This window comes from Lithobates pipiens, unplaced genomic scaffold, assembly GCF_037356315.1.
Source record: "Lithobates pipiens isolate NorthernLeopardFrog02 unplaced genomic scaffold, aLitPip1_a1.2 Scaffold_1, whole genome shotgun sequence".
Lineage (NCBI taxonomy): Eukaryota > Metazoa > Chordata > Amphibia > Anura > Ranidae > Lithobates > Lithobates pipiens.
In genome coordinates, this window is record NW_027507685.1 from 4,630,211 (window position 1) to 4,651,724 (window position 21,514).

The following is a 21,514-nucleotide window of genomic DNA, read 5'->3' on the forward strand; positions in this document are numbered from 1 at the left end:
GGGCAGCACGGAAAGAGTCCCCGCCGGCTTGCACTACACTGTTAGTGTAGCACCAGTCTTATGGGCGAACTGGGCTGAGGCAAATTAGTCTAGTGCCCCCCATCATAAATCGATCGCCACTGGGGGGGGGGGGCGATCCTGCTTCTAATTTTGACTGTCCTCTCATCTTGGACCACAAACCTTCCTCACTGTGCTATGTTTTCTGCTGCACCATTGGCATGGTTATATCTTCTTAGTGCTTAAAGTAGAACTATAGGCAACACTTTCTTTTTTTTTCCACTTTGGATAGAAAAAGGGAGGGTTATAGCCCCTGTCGGTTTATTTTTTACCATCCCCGTCCCATTGCAGAGATTTCCCTTCACTTCCTGCCCAATAGCCAGACAGGAAGTGAGAGCAAATCTATGCAAATTAAGGGAATCCATTGCCGCCTGTCGAAACTAGTGTCCCCACTCGAAAATTTCAGAGTGGGTCTTAAACAGCAAGGGGTGGGTCATATTAAAATTAGGGGGTGCACGAGTTTAGTCAGGACTAGGGCAGCTCAAAACCTAAATACACTACTGCATTCATCCACTGGCCTCCATCACTGCTTCAGGTCTTTAGGATGTGTAAGGTCATCATAGTTTGGCTGATAATATGATCACACAAAGCTCCATCACTACTGCACAGACATTGGGGCACAGTTCTGCACCCATTACAGTTTTTTTTTTTTTTTACAAAAAGGCATAGCTCCCAACTGTCCCTCTTTGAGGGACTTTTGGAACAAAGTCCCTCTGTCCTCCACATGTTGGTCTGATCTATATAAAAATTGTATATAAAATGCAGTTCCTTTCAAAAAGTGTTTCCCAGAGCTAAACCTTTCATCCAATTTCTAAATGTGTGCATTTTTAAAGATGCCAAAAGCCAGGAAAAAGGAATAGTAGCCAGGGCCGTCTTTAAGGCAGGGCAAAGGGGCAGCTGCCCTGGACCCAGTCATTGTTGTGGGGCCCAAAGCAGCTGCCTCATACTTGCCAACTAGCCCAGTGTAAATTCCCTTGTCCTTTGAAGTTTTAGTCCTGTAAGGTGTCCTGATATCTCAGTGTGAAGTGATGGTACTAAAGCTGCACAGCTCTGCCTGATTTGTCAGCTGCACATCCACGATGTGAATCTGCCGTTCCACTAAACCCCAAAAGGTGACTGTGGAGGCCATTGGAGTAAAGTGACCTCATATTTATTTTTTTAAATATGACAGTTTCAGATGATTTGAGCTTTGTGGCATGGTGCATTATTCTGCTGAAAGTAGCCATCAGAAGATGGGGACACTGTAGTCATAAAGGGATGGACATGGTCAGCAACAATACTCAGATAGGCCGTGGCTTTAAAACAATGCTCAATTGGTACCATAGGGCCCAAAAAGTGTGCCAAGAAAATATCCCCCACACCATCACCACCCTGAACCATTGATACAAGGCAGGATGGATCCATGCTTTCATGTTGTTTACTTCAAATTCTGACCCTACCATCTAAAAGAGGAAGTAAACCCCTTCAAACCACTTTGACCTACAGGTAAGCCTAGATTAAGGCTTACCTGTAGGTCCAAGCAATATCTCCTAAACCTATATGGTTTAGGAGATATTTGCCCGAAAATGGGCACCGCTGTCTACGGCGCATGCGCCGTAGACAGCGGCGCGCAGGCGCACTAAATGCGGCAAGGTTAAGAATGGATTTGCCTAATTTGTCGACTCCCGTGCGCATGCGCGGGAGTGACGTCATCGCGGCTTCGCCGCTGTCATTGGTCGGAGCTGCGAGACGCCACCAGCAAGATGGACGCGGCGGACTACAGGGATCAGCGGCGACTTCGCTGGCTCCTGTGTCAGGTAAGTGACACATAATGAGCTACTATGCGATGCATAGTAGTCCATTATGCTTTACCTTTGCAGGGAAAAAAAGAGGAAGTAAACCCATCAGGGTTTACTTCCTCTTAAATGTCGCAGCTGGAATCAAGACTCATCAGACCAGGGGACGTTTTTCCCAATCTATTACCCAATTTTGGTGAGCCTGTTTGAATTGTAGCCTCAGTTTCCTGTTCTGTTCTTAGCTGACAGAAGTGGCACCTGGTGTGATTTTCTGCTGCTGTAGCCCATCTGTTTCAAGGTTCGATGTGTTGCATGTTCAGGAGGGCTGGTGCAAGGATTTTTGACACCATAGGCGAAAACCTTTTTGTCACCCCTTTGGCTCTGCCCCTGACTCCATTTGAGCTGCCCATGTTTATGGTAGAGATTTTTTGCGGCGCCTCTCCACCTATTTCATCAGCTGTAGTCCGCAGGACCCTGCATCTGCGCCTCTGGACCCAGTTTGCAGACACATAGTGGCGACACCGGCTCACTTCCTCATGCCAGCCGTGGGTCGCAGGTATATGGACAGGCTAGGGTAGTATATTGATTTTTAGTTTGAGCATTACAGGTTAGCAACATTGGGGCTTATGTATGAATAAATGGTGTTAGCAACCAGCCACTACTGTCACTGCTGACAGGCTTCCATCCTCATCTAACCTTTCTCCCTGGTTCACAGGCTCCGGCTGTTTGAATGGCCGAGCCGCTAAAACGTCGCTAATGCACACAAGCGTCACGGCCGTAGCACAGAGCAATGTGCATGCGCCGGTGACCTCACCAGCCGCAAAACAAGCAAATAAATAAATGCTGCACGTTTAGGAGATATTCATTTTACCTACAGGTAAGCCTTATGAGCAAACCTATGGATACAAGTCACAATGCAGAGTTTACTACCACTTTAAGATTTACAGTTTTCAGCTGGTAGGAGAAACTCGAGACTACTTCATAGGTTTACAAATAAATAGAAAAAAATCTGCGCTTAGTAAAAATCAAGAAAATCAGCAGCTGAACACCATAGCCAAGATACTAGGTACAAAAAAAAATTAAAAAAAAATAAATAAAAAAATAAACACACCACGAAAGAAAAAAAGTGCAACGCTTAATCTATAAACATTACTATAACCATTGAGCAAAAAAAGTGCAAAAAATTGTGCCAAAAAAACTGAAAGTAAACTGCACAAATACTATTAAAGATAAACCAAACATAAAAAATTATTATATCAAGTGTCCATATATATATATATATATATATATATATATATATATATATATATATATATATATATATATATTGCAAAAAAATTATTGCAAAAAAGATATATAAAAATTGTCCAGTGTATGTGTAGTGATATCCGAGACTCAATTGTTCAATCAAAATAAATTTGACCACCTGGACCCATCACCTCTAAAACACCGCTTATAGATGGAGGCTTACCAGATCCCCAGTGACCCCCATGCTAGGGGAGGTCAAACTGCGCAAATTGGATCTCAGATCCTACCATAGACGTCCAGATATTCGGATGCCAGAGATTGTCTCGATCTGTTCGGATGTTACACAATCTTCAGGATTCACCCAGCTGCTCTCAGCGAGCCTCCAAGCGAAGTCTCACCATGAAAAAACAAAAAAGTGCGCCAAATCGTGTGATATGGTTTCAACGAAAAATGTATCAGAGCCAAATGCTCAAGCATACTTGAAACGACTCCAACGAGTCACAGGAAAAAACATACGAGTGCGAACAAAAATGCTAGCAAAAATAAAAAATCTCATCAACATGAGTTTAAAATGCGATCGCATATGCGCAATAGGTGTGAGCGTAGCCACGCAAACCTATTATTGCTCTTCCCCAACTTATCTACCAAGGTGCATTGATCAAACAGCGTGGCTGCAGCCATGAGCTTGGTATCATTTTTTCCAGCCAGCTCCCGACTATGTAAAAGATCAGGGTGCCGCTCACTTTTATGTTATTGTGATGTGCGCTCCTCCTTCAAGAAACCCAGGACGGTAATCTGTGTCAGGATGGCGAGTGGGAGGAGATCGAAAAACATCTGTCCCCAGATCTTCCATGTGATTAAGTGTAGAAAAGCCCCGGGGGCCCTGAAGCCCAATGGTGACCTCCAGTTAGGGACAGCTGACATCCTTCAGTGTAGAGTGGGTTACAGGTGGGCGCCAGATGCTTTTGGATTAGGGCCAGGGCACTCTTTAGGTAGAGGCAATGTTAAATTGGCAGACTCAGACTTCTATAGGTAGACAGCGATACAGGTGAAGGCCTCCAGCCAGACACCACTTCTGTATAGGCAGGATCACCGTCTTCTATGGCAACGATCTTGTAGCGGTTACTAACGGTAAAGGTATTCAACTATTTGCAACACGAACAGTTCTCTGTACCCCAAACTCACTCATTGGGGGTCTTCACTCAAAAATCTCTCAGTCTCTCTCACCAGACTTCAGATCCACTAGCCACTGGATGCCCTGAGCTCTTTCCCTGTAGCACTCAGTATCTTCCTCAAGTGTCACCCCCGCTTCACTGCTGGGTCCCTGGCTTGGTACGCAAATACTCTTCAAGCTTCACCCCTGCTGACACGTTAGGTCCTTGGCTTGGCACTCCACAAGTGTCACCTCTGCTGTTCCTTTGGGTCCCAGATTTGGCACTTGCTGATGCTTTCCCACTTCGTGACCGTCCCCGGCTGGTGAGAAGTCTGCTCTGGTACTGGCCTCAGCTCACTTACTGGTTTGCGGTAACAAGGTGGACGGTCCCTTTGTGGCGACAGCTTGGTTTCCCGGCCAGCGGAACCGTTACTTCTGGTTGGACTACAAGCCCGCAGTCCCAACCCTGCACTACTTCTGGACAGGCTCTCAGATAGCCTAGCAGACAGATGTCTCCGGAATAGGTTTCTGGCCTAGCAGCCCGGGGACAATATGACACACGTCCACCCAGACAGTCATCTGGGTGGCACAGAACCCTGATCACCCGACTCCACCCAAATAAATAGGTTCTCCCAGCAGGTCAAGGGACCCAAGAAAAGCCCTGCCCATTGGCTGAGACACCCCATTTTTTCCTAATCTTTCCTTGCATCTAGTGACAGAATAGAGTGCAGCAATTCCAGAATTAGGCAGACATCCTTAATACGGCTGTGTGCAAGAGCCCTCATGTAGGCCTTTTATTGTATCTTTTACATTTAGACCTCATGCACACTGGACGTTTTGCTACCTCTTGTAGACTCCTTTCCACCTGGCAGCTGCGTTTTGGCAGAAAGAAAAAAAATTTAAAAAACGCTAGACGCTTCTAAAACACCTTTAACACCTTTAGGCGCATCAAACACTTGGGCTTTAAAGTGGTTGTAAACCCTTATAAACCACTTTGACCTACAGGTAAGCCTAGATTAAGTCTTACCTGTAGGTCAAAGAAATATCTCCTAAACCTATAAAGGTTTAGGAGATATTTGCCGAAAGACAGGCACCGCTGTCTACGGCGCATGAGTAGACAGCGGCGCGCAGGCGCACTGAGCGCGCCGCGGTCAATGGCGATATGCCGCGAGTGGCGGCTACCGTGCGCATGCGCAGGAGTGTCGTCATCGCGGCTTCGCCGAATGACAGCAGTGGAGCAGCGAGACCCCACCAAGAAGATGGACGCCCTGGACTACAGGGGACAGCGGTGACTTCGCTGGCTCCTGTGTCAGGTAAGTGACACATAATGGGCTACTATGCGATGTATAGTAGTCCATTATGCTTTACCTTTGCAGGGCATCAAAGAGGAAGTAAACCCATCAGGGTTTTACTTCCTCTTTAATTCATTTCATTGGCCAGAATAAATTTATTCTGATCATTAAAATTAAATTTACTCTCAAGTGCTAAACGCACCTAGTGCTTGGGTGCGTCAAGCATTTTTTCTGCAAAAACTCTGCTGCTCCTGGACGCACAGGCTATGGGGGGTTATTTTTTCTACCTCTAAACACCTATGTTTGCTTACAGGGGCATTTAGGGACAGGAAAAAAAAAAAAAAAAAAAACCCCACACCAAATTATCCTAGGAGCAGCAGGAAAACATCCAGTGCATATGAGACCTTTGCCCACTTGCTTCCTGCAATAAATGATAGCAATACAAATGTGCGTTTTTTTTTTTGGTTTTTCCCCCATCTCTTATGACATGTCCATAAACTAGGTATCAAAAACATTGAATCCAATTCAAAATAAAAAATAAAATAAAAAATTTATGGTGTCGTTGAAAAAAAATCGCAGTAACAGCTATAAATACAATTTAGGTGCGTTTTGAATGCTAAATTCAAACCCCTAATAAGGAGTAAGGGATTAATTATTTTCTGAAACTACTACTTCTAATGGGAATTTGTGTTTATGTGGAAGCATACACTAAGGGACGTGTGATTATATGAGGCTCGGAATAACACATGGCTAAGAAATCAGAGCGATTTACACAGGAATACAATACATGGGAATACAAAGAATACAGATATTATAGAGATCATAAATAACATTGAGCATATAGGTAATACAGACATTATAAAGTATAGAAATGACATAGATGTTATACAGAATATAGATAATTCAGAGAACATATAAAATAAAGAATGAGAAATTTCTCCCTAAACAGCCTCTAATTCTGAAAATGACGCCATCAAATCCTACTTTAAAAAAAATGTAATTAATGAAGGTGCTAATTTACATTCTTTTTAAGGAAATTAGATTTTCTAGGAAAAGTAATATTCCTTTGTCTGTGTGTTCCAGCTCTGCTCCCCAAGCATGGCATGTTTTCCAGATATCCAGGCACTAGCAAAGCAGAGTTCGTGTGACACCGTATAGATAGAATGTAAAATTCAAATCATTTGAACTGAGAGATTTACGACAAGCAGGGCCGTCTTTAATATTGATTGGACCTGGGGCAAACATTTTCTTGGGGGCCCCCTTCCCCCCATGCAATTTCACTGTCCACCTCCTCTGAGAAATACAATAAATAGCAGCTACACTTAAAATCAGTTTACTGTATCAGATCAGGCAGTGAATGTGATTGGTTGCCAGAGGTTACAGTATATCATTACTGCTTACTGAGTGGTTGCTAGAGGTTACAGCACACATTAAGGCTCACTGATTAGTTACTAAAGGTTACAGCACATGATTTCTGCTTGTTGCTAGAGATTACTGCACAGTAATACTGCTCACTGGTTGCTATAGGTTACAGCACATCTTCTCCTCACTGCAGGGGGGCATGATATACATATGAATTCCAGCTTTATTTACATATCAATGTCACCGGCCTCAGATATTTACATATGAATGTCGCTGATATTTACATATGAATGACGGTTATTTACATGAAAACACAGGGTCTGCAGGTGAGTCCTCTTTACACAACAATAAGGCAGAGCTGGGCAGCATTACTAGCAGCACTTCAAACTGAGATATCAGGACACAGCACAGGTCTAAAGCCTTGTACACACGGTCGGAGAATCCGTCGGAATGCGTCTTATCGGACCGTGTCATCAGATAATCCGACTGTGTGTGGTATGCATCGGACCGATTCCGTCCGAATCTCCGTCCGACCCAATTTTCCAACATGTTGGAAATATTTCCCAACCAACTGGTCTGATAGGACATACTCCGATCATGTGTAGCGAATTTTGATCGGACCAAGTGCCACACATGCTCAGATCAAATTCCTACATCAAAGCTATTGGCTACTAGCCTGAACGTAGTCCCATCGTAACGAAATTACGTCATCACGTTCTGAATGATCGGATTTTTGGACAACTTAGTCCGACCGTGTGTATGCAACAGTTTCGGACACAATCCGACGGATTTGGTTGGCAGAAGCTCCGACCGTGTACAGGGCTAAAACTTCAAGGGACAAGGGAATTTAAACTGGGATAGTTGGCAAGTATGAGGCAGCTGATTTGGGCCCCACAACAATGACAGGGCCCAGGGCAGCTGCCCCCTTTTGCCCTGCCTTAAAGACGGCCCTGACGACAAGCTGGCTATAACAGAAAGTTTTAAAAATCTTTTACCTAAACATTTTTTGCCAACATTTCTTCAGCGCAAGTTCATTTTAAAACCCTTCAGATTTCACCCAGACCTGCTACTTTAATGGAATTTGTATTTGCTGCCTTTACACCTGAGTGGAGCTCACTCCTAGCGATTTTGAGCCTAGGTTCACGCTGATGCAAGAAACGCAGCGAATCCTGTGAATTTCCCCCACTGCAATCGCATGGCATCAATGTTAGATTAACAATACCCATGTGGAATTAGAGCAGGGATATGCAATTAGCGGACTTCCAGCTGTTGCAGAACTACAAGTCCCATGAGGCATAGCAAGACTGACAGCCACAAGCATGACACCCAGAGGCAGAGGCATGATGGGACTTGTAGTTTTGCAACAGCTGGAGGTCCGCTAATTAAATATCCCTGAAATAGAGGATTGCTTTAGATAATCTGCACAGGTGGTTGAGCGTACAGTGGTTAGTCGTTTTGTTATACATACACACACATTTTTTTTTAGTTGCATGTGTGACCGAGCCTGGTTATGCCCAATAGGCTCTGTATTGTATTTTACCTTGAAATTACAAAAAAAAACAACTTTGCAAAAAAAAGATTGACACCCTAAAAAAGATCGCAAAAATGCAGTGCGATTGGCAGAATCGCATGCAGTGTGATTCAGGTGTGGAAAAAAAAAAAAAAGGGTCCTGCAAAATGCATGACTCGAATCACACCACACATACATCGCATGTGATCTGCACAGGCGTGTGGTGCGAATCACATGCGGCGTTTCGCACGCACTGGTGCTTTTGCACATGCATCAGGCTGGATTCACACCTATGGCATTTTTAATGCTTTTTGCAGATTTACACTACAGAACGTGTCCCATAGGAAACCATGTTAAATGGACTGTAGTGAAAATCTGCAAAATGCAAAAAGCACTAAAAATGCATAGGTGTGAATCCAGCCTGATGCAAGCCATACATGGGTCGAATTTCGAACAAATTTTCTTTTCAAAATCAGAAAGTTCGTTTTTTTTTTTTTTTTGTGATCCGATGGCGCCACCATTGATTTTCGAAATTCGGCCGACCAAGCCTTCAATTTCACCTCATGTTGCTACAGAAAAGAATTTTCGTGACCGGGAATCTTCATTTCTCTCCGTAAATTTTCTTTTCTTATTACATTTCTCGCACGATTCTCCCATCATTGATTAGAATATCGTTTGTTTTTCCAAAAATTTCCAACATGTCCGATTCCTCAAATTTGATTTCCACACGAAAATTTACTGTTGTTGCAGCCTCACTAATGGCGCGAAATTCATACGAAAATTCTTAGATACGATTTTCAAAAGAAAATTCTTTCGAAATTCGAAGCGCGTATGGCCGCCATTAGGCATTTGTTTTCTGGGCTGGGCCAAAAGGAAGAAAGAAGTTCTACAGGAGGAAAGGATTTTTCAGGTTCAAAAACCCGCAAAAAAATGCCAGTGTCGCACATTTACAGGCACACCTATTAAAGTTTATGGGGGACAAAAATGCTAGTAATAAACACGTGAGAAAAAAAAAAAAAAAAACACGTGTGTGTGTGTGTGTGTGTATATATATATATATATATATATATATATAATTTTTTTTTTTTTTTTTAGCACAGAGGTGTACAAATGTAAACAGGGATAATTAGAATAGATTTCTGCATATTGAGAATAGTCAGGTGTAGGGAAATGAGCTGAAAACACTCAGACTGTATTCACATTATGTGCGGTGACCAGCATTTTACTGCATTATAAAATGCTGGGCATCGTTTTCCGTGTGTCCCATTCACACTGAATGGCAGCCTGGTGCTGCGTTGCACATTTTATTGCAGCTCACTGTACAGCAGCACAGCCCATCACGTTGCTGTAGTAACGTACATTAAGTATAGGTTTGTACATTTCAGATAAAGTTGGGGGGTGGTGGAGTTGGGAAGGAGAGCCGTGTAATGCCCTGAATCGCACAGCATGCCCTGGTGACTTTTAACGTCCACGCTATGTATGCATGTATCACTGGTTGGCTGATGTTTTAGTGCTGAGAGCGTAATAATTTGTGGCTGGTGTGACTGAATCCTGATCATAATGTAGATATTAAAGGGGTTGTAAAGGTTCATTTTTTATTTTCTAAAGAGGTTCCTTTAAGCTAGTGAATTGTTGGTTCACTTACCTTTTCCTTCGATTTCCCCTTCTAAATGTTTTTTTTCCTTGTCTGCATTTCTCACTTCCTGTTTCTCCTCAGTAAACTTCACACCGTCATCCGAGCGGTGTTTAGTCAGGCAGAACAGCTTACTGAGGAGGAACAGGAAGTGAGAAATTCAGACAAAGAAAACCAAGAAAAAAAAAAACATTTAGAAGGGAAATCGAAGGAAAAGATAAGTGAACCAACAATGCACTAGCTTAAAGGAACCTATTTAGAAAATAAAAAAAACGAACCTTTACAACCCCTTTAAGGATGAGCTCAGGCGTATTTGCAGCCTGCACGTGCCGAGCCCGCCAGGAAGTCGGCACTGCGCAGCTCTAATCACAAGCAGTGAGACATTTCCCCATCTCTGCAGCCGCACATCAGGACAATATCTCACTGCCTGTGATTAGCGTTGTGCAGTGCCGACTTCCTGGCGGGCTCGGCACGTGCGGCTTGCGAACACGCCGGAGCTCATCCTTAGTAGATATTTCCTAGCACACCAAGGATCATCAATGTCGTCCAAACGGTTTTTATTAAAGATCACATCACAAAACAGTGTAGTGCAACGTTTCAGAGCCACGCAGGACCCCTTTGTCAGGCAATGCTATGATCTTCCCCTGATGAAGGGGTCCTGCGTCTCTCTGAAACGTTACACTACACTGTTTTGTGGTGTGATCTTTAATAAAAAAAAAAAAAACATTTGGACGACATTGATGATCCTTGGTGTGTTGGCAAATATCTACATTAATGTACAGGTTCCAGTATCCAACTGGTGGTTGCTACAGCACCCGGTACCTGAAGAGCTCATTCCAGCCCAGGAACGTGTGTGATGGGAACATGGACTGTGAATCCTGATCATGTGCCCAGCTCACTTTTCAAGCAAACCCCCCCCCTTATTCAGAAGTGTTTAAAAAGGGACCTTGGGGAGGGAAGTAGTTAAAGTGATGCTTTACCCCTCCCCAAAAAAAAAAAAAAAAAAAAAAAAAAAAAAAAAAAAAAAAAGCAGAACTTTCACATTTTTAGAGAGGAAAAAATAAAAATAAAAAAAAAAAAATATATATATATATATATATATATATATATATATATATAAATAATAATAATAATAATAATAATAATAATAATAATAATAATAATATTATATATTCCTAGATTGTAAGCTCTAACAAGCAGGGCCCTCCAATTCCCCCCTGTATTGAATTGTACAGCCTGCCCTAACGTTGTAAAGCGCTGCATAAACTGTCGGCTCTGTATAAATCCGGTATAATAATAAAAAAATAAAAAAGTCAATTTATGTAAATATATATATATATATATATATATATATATATATATATATATATATATATATATATATATATATATACACACACACATTTACATATTTTTTTTATTATTATACCGGATTTATACAGAGCCGACAGTTTATGCAGCGCTTTACAACGTTAGGGCAGGCTGTACAATTCAATACAGGGGGGAATTGGAGGGCCCTGCTTGTTAGAGCTTACAATCTAGGAATAGTGATGGACGAACTTCCGACGGGACGTTTCGCGAACGCGAAACGCGAACGGACACAAACGTTCGCGAAAACGACCGTTCGCCGCGGGCTCCATTGACTTCAATGGGAGGCGAATTTCGCAAACCTTTAGGTCGAATTTGCGGCCACGGGGTAATTATTAGGGGGTAGCACGTAGTCCCACCACCTGGACAATAGCATAATACATGTATGAGGTGAATTTGGGATCGATAACTACAAGCATTTTTTTTTTATTTGGGAAATTGTTCTGACAATTCAGGACTATGGAGCTAATGAAGGCAATGGAGGAGAGGGAAGGTCAGGGACCAGGGTAGGCAAACAAGAGGGTGCAGGAGATACAGAGCACTGACAGCAGCACCGTAATACAGAGCACTGACATCAGCACCGTGACATACAGCGCTGACAGCAGCTCCGTGACATACAGCGCTGACAGCAGCTCCGTGACATACAGCGCTGACAGCAGCTCCGTGACATACAGCGCTGACAGCAGCTCCGTGACATACAGCGCTGACAGCAGCTCCGTGACATACAGCGCTGACAGCAGCACCGTGACATACAGCGCTGACAGCAGCTCCGTGACATACAGCGCTGACAGCAGCTCCGTGACATACAGCGCTGACAGCAGCTCCGTGACATACAGCACTGACAGCAGCTCCGTGACATACAGCGCTGACAGCAGCTCCGTGACATACAGCGCTGACAGCAGCACCGTGACATACAGCGCTGACAGCAGCTCCGTGACATACAGCGCTGACAGCAGCTCCGTGACATACAGCGCTGACAGCAGCTCCGTGACATACAGCGCTGACAGCAGCTCCGTGACATACAGCGCTGACAGCAGCTCCGTGACATACAGCGCTGACAGCAGCTCCGTGACATACAGCGCTGACAGCAGCTCCGTGACATACAGCGCTGACAGCAGCTCCGTGACATACAGCGCTGACAGCAGCTCCGTGACATACAGCGCTGACAGCAGCTCCGTGACATACAGCGCTGACAGCAGCTCCGTGACATACAGCGCTGACAGCAGCTCCGTGACATACAGCGCTGACAGCAGCACCGTGACATACAGCGCTGACAGCAGCTCCGTGACATACAGCGCTGACAGCAGCTCCGTGACATACAGCGCTGACAGCAGCTCCGTGACATACAGCACTGACAGCAGCTCCGTGACATACAGCGCTGACAGCAGCTCCGTGACATACAGCGCTGACAGCAGCACCGTGACATACAGCGCTGACAGCAGCTCCGTGACATACAGCGCTGACAGCAGCTCCGTGACATACAGCGCTGACAGCAGCTCCGTGACATACAGCGCTGACAGCAGCTCCGTGACATACAGCGCTGACAGCAGCTCCGTGACATACAGCGCTGACAGCAGCTCCGTGACATACAGCGCTGACAGCAGCTCCGTGACATACAGCGCTGACAGCAGCTCCGTGACATACAGCGCTGACAGCAGCTCCGTGACATACAGCGCTGACAGCAGCACCGTAAGCAGCCCCAGGAGGAAGTCAGCACAGCACAGGGATGGTGTGATCCCCTCATAATAAGAACCCCCAGGAGGAAGTCAGCACAGCACAGGGATGGTGGGAGCCCCTCATAATAAGAACACCCAGGAGGAAGTCAGCACAGCACAGGGATGGTGGGAACCCCTCATAATAAGCAGCCCCAGTAGAAATATGACACCGCTCAACCTCTTCAAAGAGGAGGGTAGGGGCATATAGTACGGTGTGCTTTTTTGGGTCAGGGAAGTGAGCCAAATGAATTAAGAAGGTCTGTGTGCTTGATTCCAAAAATTGTTTATAGACATATACATGGTCTACTGATCACATGTGTTGAATTCCTCCGAGATCCATGCCTCATTCATTTTTAGAAATGTGAGGTAGTTAACACTGTGGTGAGCTAGGCGAGTACGCTTATCGGTCACAATCCCCCCTGCTGCGCTGAACGTCCTTTCGGACAGGACACTGGATGAGGGGCAAGCCAACAGTTCGATTGCAAATTGGGCAAGCTCTGGCCAGAGGTCAAGCCTGCCCACCCAGTAGTCTAGGGGTTCATCACTCCTCAGAGCGTCCACATCGGCCGTTAACCCAATGTAGTCGGACACCTGACGGTCTAGGCGTTCCCTGATGCTGGATCCGGATGACACCTGTCGATGGGTCGGCTGAAAGAATGACCTCATATCCGAAGTCACCAACACATCTTCAAACCGGCCTCTTCTTGCAGGCGCTGTTGGATTGGTACCCGCAAATCCTTCTCTGGGAGTGGGAATTGCTCCTCTGCCAGCGCACGCAAAAGCAGAATGCAGCATTTCTCGAAGCAAGGCCTGGAAGTGCTGCATTCTGACAGCCCTCTGCGACGGCGGTAACATTTCCGCCATTTTGTGTTTGTACCGGGGGTCTAAGTACGTTGCCACCCAGTACTGGTCCTTGACCCTCATGCTTTTTATACGGGGGTCCCTATTAAAACACTGGAGCATGAAGGCCCCCATTTGCACTAAAGTGGAAGCGGTGTGGTGGCCTGGCTCCTGCTCATCATCCAGGATAATGTCGTCCTCTTCATTCTCCTCTCCCCATCCTCGCACAACAGGGATCCCAGAAAGGTTTAAAGCATGCTCTTCTTGCTCCTGCTCATCCGCCCCGGCACCATCCTCCTCTGACTCCTCATCAGACTCCTGTTGTTGACTTGTCTCAGATAGAGTAGCCCCCCCTGGGAATTCATCCAGCATTGCGACTTCCTCATCTTCCCGCTCCTGCTCCTCCACAGCCTGATCAATGACACGACGCAATGCACGCTCCAGAAAGAAGGCATAAGGTACCATGTCACTGATGGCGCCATGGCTGCGACTGACCAGTTTGGTGATCTCCTCAAATGGCCGCAGAAGTCTGCATGTGTCGCGCATGAGCAGCCACTGGCGCGGTGAAAAAAAACCCAGCTCCCCAGAACCGTTTCTTTCGCAGAGTTCATACAGGTAGACGTTAACTGCACGTTTCTGCTGGAGCAGCCTATCAAGCATATAGAAGGTTGAGTTCCATCGCGTCGGGCAATCGCAAATAAGACGTCTGACCGGCAGATGGTGTCGCCGCTGAATGTCAGCAAGGCGAGCCATGGCCGTGTAAGATCTTCTGAAATGGGCCGAGATTTTCCTTGCCTGCCGCAAGATGTCCTGGACCCCAGGGTATTTGACAAGGAATCGCTGCACGACCAAGTTTAAGACGTGTGCCATGCACGGCACGTGCGTGATTTTGCCCTGTTTCAATGCGCTAAGCAGATTGGCACCGTTGTCACACACCACTTTACCAACTGTCAAATTGAGCGGTGTTAGCCACTCATCTGCCTGTGAACGCAAAGCTGAAAGGAGTGCCGGGCCAGTGTGGCTCTTTGCTTCCAGGCACAACAGACGCAGCACGGCATGGCAACGTCTCACCTGGCATGTGGAATAGGTTCTGGGGAGCTTGGGCGGTGCAGTGGAAGAGACGCTAGCAGCGGAAAAGGAGGAGGCAGCTGAGGAGGAGAGGGAGGAGGATGGAGTAGGAGGAGGAGAAGAAGAGTCAGGCCTGCATGCAATCCGTGGCGGTAAAACCAAATCTACACGGGTGCCACGGGTTACATGCTTGACGGCCGTCAGAAGGTTCACCCAGTGGGCAGTAAAACTGATATACCTTCCCTGCCCGTGTTTGCTAGACCACGTGTCTGTGGTCAGATGTATCTTGGCACCGACACTGTGTGCCAGAGATACATTCACTTGCCGCTGAACATGGCCATATAGCTCTGGGATGCCCTTCTCTGAGAAATACTTCCTTCCTGGGACCTTCCATTGTGGTGTTCCAATGGCCACAAATTTGCGAAAGGCCTCCGAGTCCACCAGTTTATATGGCAGTAGTTGGCGGGCTATGAGTTCTGACAAGCCAGCCGCCAACCGTTGGGCAAGAGGGTTATCCGGCGTCATCATTTTTTTACGCTCAAACATTAGGCCCACGGAAGCCTGCCTTTTTGCAGAAAAATGTGAGCTTGGCGTGATGGAAGGTGGAGTGGAGGACAATTGTGAGGAGAGAGGAGAAGGAGAAGTAGAAGACGAGGCTGGACGGTGAGAGCCTGCAGTGTGGCTTTGTGTGTTCCGTTGCTCCCACTGGGCTCGGTGATGGCTGCTCATGTGCCTTCTTAAGGCGGTCGTCCCTAGGTGAGTATTGGGCTTACCGCGACTAACGCGTTGACTGCAAAGATTGCAGATGGCAACGCTATTGTCAGCAGCGGACACGTTAAAAAAAGCCCACACTGCGGAGCCATGTGCCGGTGTCCTGGGAGCGCCAGATGTGACCGTACATGGTCGATGACTCGCTCCTGATACATTTGCAGTCTGCTTTGTCCCTGCTGTGCAATGTAAGTCATTGCTGCTTCTCCTCCCTATCTGCTGGTCCATATCTCCCTCTGAACTCCCCTCCTCTTCCTCTCTTGTGGGCACCCACGTGACATCACTAGACACGTCATCATCAACGTCACCTTCCCCACCGCTATAAGTAGAGTAGGCAGCAACACCGGGGACCAACCTCCTCCTTGGGCTGATCTGGGTACTGGCGTCAGACTGCTGAGTAGCGCTTGTTGCTACCTCCTCTTCCTGATCCAATACCAAGAGTGGCTGCGCATCAGAAATGTCCTCTTGATATGGATCGGAAAATAATTCCAGTGACTCAAGCGGAAGGTATGTGGTGGTGGTGGTGGTGGTCGTGTTGTTGGTGGTAGTGTCTTTGGGGGTGCACATAGCAGAGAGTGAAGAAGAGGGTGCAGATCGAGAGGATGAGGAGGGTGCAGAAGAGTAAGGCTGAGCGAGCCACTCAACCAAGTCTGGTGCATCCTTTAAAGTAATTGAACGCACCTTCTGCAACTTCCCACTTTGGCTCAAGCCTGTTGCTCCTGCCCTACCCCTACCACCCCTGCGGAAGGGCCTGCCTCTTCCTCTGCATGTCATTTTTTAAATGACCCTGTGACAAAACTCTTAGTCCCTATACCGCTGAAGGACTGCTGCAGTATAGGGCAGCGGTCAGCAGTGGTGCACGTCAACCCTATCTATTGTGGACCGATAGCGGTCCTTACAGAACAGCAGACTGTACCGCACTCAAGCCTATGTACCGTAGCACCCTATACCAAGTTACCAGTCCTTATAAGAACTTTTGTGGAACAAGCAGGTTGTGTGTTAGTGATTAGCAGACTGTACGTCAGTCCCTATACCAATGAAGGACTGCTGCAGTATAGGGCAGCGGTCAGCAGTAGTGCACGGCAACCCTATGTATTGTGGACCGATAGCGGTCCTTACAGAACAGCAGACTGTACTGCACTCAGGCCTATGTACCGTAGCACCCTATACCAAGTTACCAGTCCTTATAAGAACTTTTGTGGACCAAGCAGGTTGTGTGTTAGTGTTTAGCAGACTGTGCGTCAGTCCCTATACCGCTGAAGGACTGCTGCAGTATAGGGCAGCGGTCAGCAGTAGTGCACGGCAACCCTATGTATTGTGGACCGATAGCGGTCCTTACAGAACAGCAGACTGTAACGCACTCAGGCCTATGTACCGTAGCACCCTATACCAAGTTACCAGTCCTTATAAGAACTTTTGTGGACCAAGCAGGTTGTGTGTTAGTGATTAGCAGACTGTACGTCAGTCCCTATACCAATGAAGGACTGCTGCAGTATAGGGCAGCGGTCAGCAGTAGTGCACGGCAACCCTATGTATTGTGGACCGATAGCGGTCCTTACAGAACAGCAGACTGTAACGCACTCAGGCCTATGTACCGTAGCACCCTATACCAAGTTACCAGTCCTTATAAAAACTTTTGTGGACCAAGCAGGTTGTGTGTTAGTGTTTAGCAGACTGTGCGTCAGTCCCTATACCGCTGAAGGACTGCTGCAGTATAGGGCAGCGGTCAGCAGTGGTGCACGTCAACCCTATCTATTGTGGACCGATAGCGGTCCTTACAGAACAGCAGACTGTACCGCACTCAAGCCTATGTACCGTAGCACCCTATACCAAGTTACCAGTCCTTATAAGAACTTTTGTGGACCAAGCAGGTTGTGTATTAGTGTTTAGCAGACTGTACGTCAGTCCCTATACCGCTGAAGGACTGCTGCAGTATAGGGCAGCGGTCAGCAGTGGTGCACGTCAACCCTATCTATTGTGGACCGATAGCGGTCCTTACAGAACAGCAGACTGTACCGCACTCAAGCCTATGTACCGTAGCACCCTATACCAAGTTACCAGTCCTTATAAGAACTTTTGTGGAACAAGCAGGTTGTGTGTTAGTGATTAGCAGACTGTACGTCAGTCCCTATACCAATGAAGGACTGCTGCAGTATAGGGCAGCGGTCAGCAGTAGTGCACGGCAACCCTATGTATTGTGGACCGATAGCGGTCCTTACAGAACAGCAGACTGTAACGCACTCAGGCCTATGTACCGTAGCACCCTATACCAAGTTACCAGTCCTTATAAGAACTTTTGTGGACCAAGCAGGTTGTGTGTTAGTGATTAGCAGACTGTACGTCAGTCCCTATACCAATGAAGGACTGCTGCAGTATAGGGCAGCGGTCAGCAGTAGTGCACGGCAACCCTATGTATTGTGGACCGATAGCGGTCCTTACAGAACAGCAGACTGTACTGCACTCAGGCCTATGTACCGTAGCACCCTATACCAAGTTACCAGTCCTTATAAAAACTTTTGTGGACCAAGCAGGTTGTGTGTTAGTGTTTAGCAGACTGTGCGTCAGTCCCTATACCGCTGAAGGACTGCTGCAGTATAGGGCAGCGGTCAGCAGTAGTGCACGGCAACCCTATGTATTGTGGACCGATAGCGGTCCTTACAGAACAGCAGACTGTAACGCACTCAGGCCTATGTACCGTAGCACCCTATACCAAGTTACCAGTCCTTATAAGAACTTTTGTGGACCAAGCAGGTTGTGTGTTAGTGATTAGCAGACTGTACGTCAGTCCCTATACCAATGAAGGACTGCTGCAGTATAGGGCAGCGGTCAGCAGTAGTGCACGGCAACCCTATGTATTGTGGACCGATAGCGGTCCTTACAGAACAGCAGACTGTACCGCACCCAAGCCTATGTACCGTAGCACCCTAGACAGACCAAGTTACCAGTCCTGATAAAGAGCTTTGTGGAACAAGTGAGTTGTGAATGATTAGCAGACTGCAGCAGAAGGGCAGCAGTCAAGTATAATATTCTTTCTATATTTGGAAGAAAGAATATTATACGTGTACAAGCCTATTACCGTACCACTGATACCAGTCCTGAAAAGAACCTTTGTGGAACTAATAGTAACAGCAAGTCTTTAAAATTATCCTCACTGCCTGACACACTGCTTCCTGCCTGTCCCTATACAAATTGGCAAAAAAGAGTAGGCTGGAACGATTAGCTGGAACAGCTCTTTTGTGGACCTGATAGTAACAGCTAATGATGATGATGATGATGATGATGAAGAAAGACTAATCTGGCTGAGCTGTCCCTAAAATAGCAGCATACAGCGCTCTGTCCCTTTATCTAAACTGACAAAAGAAACTCAGGCTGCTGACCTAACACCTATACCAGTCCTGAAAAGAACTTTTGTGTACCAAATAGCTAGCGTTTTCTCTGTCCCTACTCCACACAGGATCCTTTCCCTACAGTGACAGAAGAAAGAATGTAAAATGGCCACCGGATCGGGTGTATTTATAGGTTAGGGGGAATGTCCAAGTGTCCATGAGCTGTCATGTCTCAATTGGTTGTCCTGTAACACATGATAAACGTGTCACGAAAGGTTAAAGTTCTTGTATACATTAAACACGTAAGTCCGCCGGGGCGAACGACGGAAAAAGGCGTTCGAACCCGCGGACGGCGAAAGTCGGAAATTCGCCGCGAAACGACCGCCGGGCGAACCGTTCGGCCATCACTATCTAGGAATATATAATAATAATATTTATATATATATATATATATATATATATATATATATCACACTTTTTTTTATATATATATATATATATATATATATATATATATATATATATATATATATATATATATATATATATATATATATATATATATATATACAGGATTTATATAGTGCCGACAGTTTATGCAGAGCTCTACAACGTTAGGGCAGGCAGTACAATTATAATACAATTCAATACAGGGGGGAATCGGAAGGCCCTGCTTGTTAGAGTTTAGAATCTAGGAATAATATATATATATATTTTTTTTTTTTTTTATTATTATTATTATTTTTTAATTTTTCTTTTTCTCTCTCTAAAAATGTGAAAGTTCTGCATTTTTTTTATTATTTTTTTTTGTATATATATATATACACACATTTATATAAAAAAAATTATATTATTATCTTTCCCCAATGCAAACCACATTGACAGTCAGAATTGAATTAATTTGAGACAATATTTCCATCCTGTCCTCAGAATTTTATAATTTCAGTTAAAAACAAACATCCATCTGAAACTATTAACTAGAAAATTGGACAATTTTTTCCCCCTACTTCTCCTGGTATAAGGTCAGCTGAAGGCTGTTTTGGGGGGCACTGCCCTTCCTATACACTTCATGTGGCTTCCCTAAAATAATCCATCAATGGGAGCCAACAGGAGGGAGAGATCGGGAGGTGTATGGCAGTGCTGGCCGACTGATCACATCCCTCCAAATGGGGGGGGGTTCCCACTTTTTCACACTTGAATCAGATGAGTTCCCATTTTCTATGAAGTCCAGACACATTGCCGGGCAGACCTTCCCCAGCTCCTTCCAGTGCTGCCCGCCCCAGGGATGGGACCTTCCCCAGCTCCTTCCAGTGCTGCCCGCCCCAGGGATGGAGGTGTTGATGGGAGCCGACATCCTCCATGCAGATCACACACCTGCTCTAATCCGCCCAGTCCAGCGCCACTTACCTCCGTACAGCCACAGTTCCTCCTCCAGGCTCTCAGTGGCCATTGGTAATGCGGTGTCCGGGGCCACAGGAAGGGTGGGGGCCCCTCCGGCTGCGTCTGATGGCTCCTCCATGGACAGGTGTGCGGGGCGATGTCAGGCTGGAGACACAGAGCTGATCTCCAGGTGCTTCCATCTCCAGGGGCCCCTCCACCTGGATCATCGCAGTCCTAGTGCCGCCGGTTACATCCCGGCTAGACAGATCCATCCTCCTCACCTGGGGGTCCCTTCTCCACCCATCACCCCTAAATCCCAGTCACCCACACAATGGGGCACATCAGAAGTCTACAAAGTGTCCACAGGAATTGTGTGACTTGATTTATTTATTTCTAATGGCGCTTACAAGAGGTGCCCACATTTGTCGGTAATATGTAAAGCCTGCAATATGTCAGCAATACTATATATATATATATAATAAAGTGCCAGAATTAAATAGGGGAGAATTAAATAGAATAGAGAAGAAGTAAATAATATAGGGTAGAATTAAATAGAATATGGAAGAAGTAAATAGAATAGGGAAGAATTAAATAGAATAGGAAAGAAGTAAATAGAATAGGGAAGAAGTAAATAATATAGGGTAGAATTAAATAGAATATGGAAGAAGTAAATAGAATAGGGATGAACTAAATACAACAGGGAAGAAGTAAATAATATAGGGTATAATTAAATATAATATGGAAGAAGTAAATAGAATAGGGAAGAAGTAAATAGAATAGGGGAGAATTAAATAGAATAGGAAAGAAGTAAATACAATAGGGAAGAAGTAAATAATATAGGGTATAATTAAATAGAATATGGAAGAAGTAAATAGAATAGGGAAGAAGTAAATAATATAGGGTAGAATTAAATAGAATAGGGAAGAATTAAATAGAATAGGAAAGAAGTAAGTAGAATAGGGAAGAATTAAATAGAATAGGAAAGAAGTAAGTAGAATAGGGAAGAATTAAATAGAATA

General features: G+C 45.5%; 1 protein-coding gene across 1 annotated transcript in view; it reads right to left on the bottom strand.

Moving 5' to 3' along the window:
* Window positions 1-20,721, bottom strand: part of LOC143973664 (uncharacterized) — an 80,626-nt gene extending 59,905 nt beyond the window's left edge. Inside the window, exon 1 of the mRNA XM_077474663.1 lies at window positions 20,523-20,721. Coding sequence (XP_077330789.1) covers window positions 20,523-20,634 — 112 coding nt within the window. The 5' untranslated portion in view covers window positions 20,635-20,721. The remainder of the gene's footprint in view (window positions 1-20,522) is intronic.
* Between the last annotated feature and the right edge of the window lie 793 nt (window positions 20,722-21,514).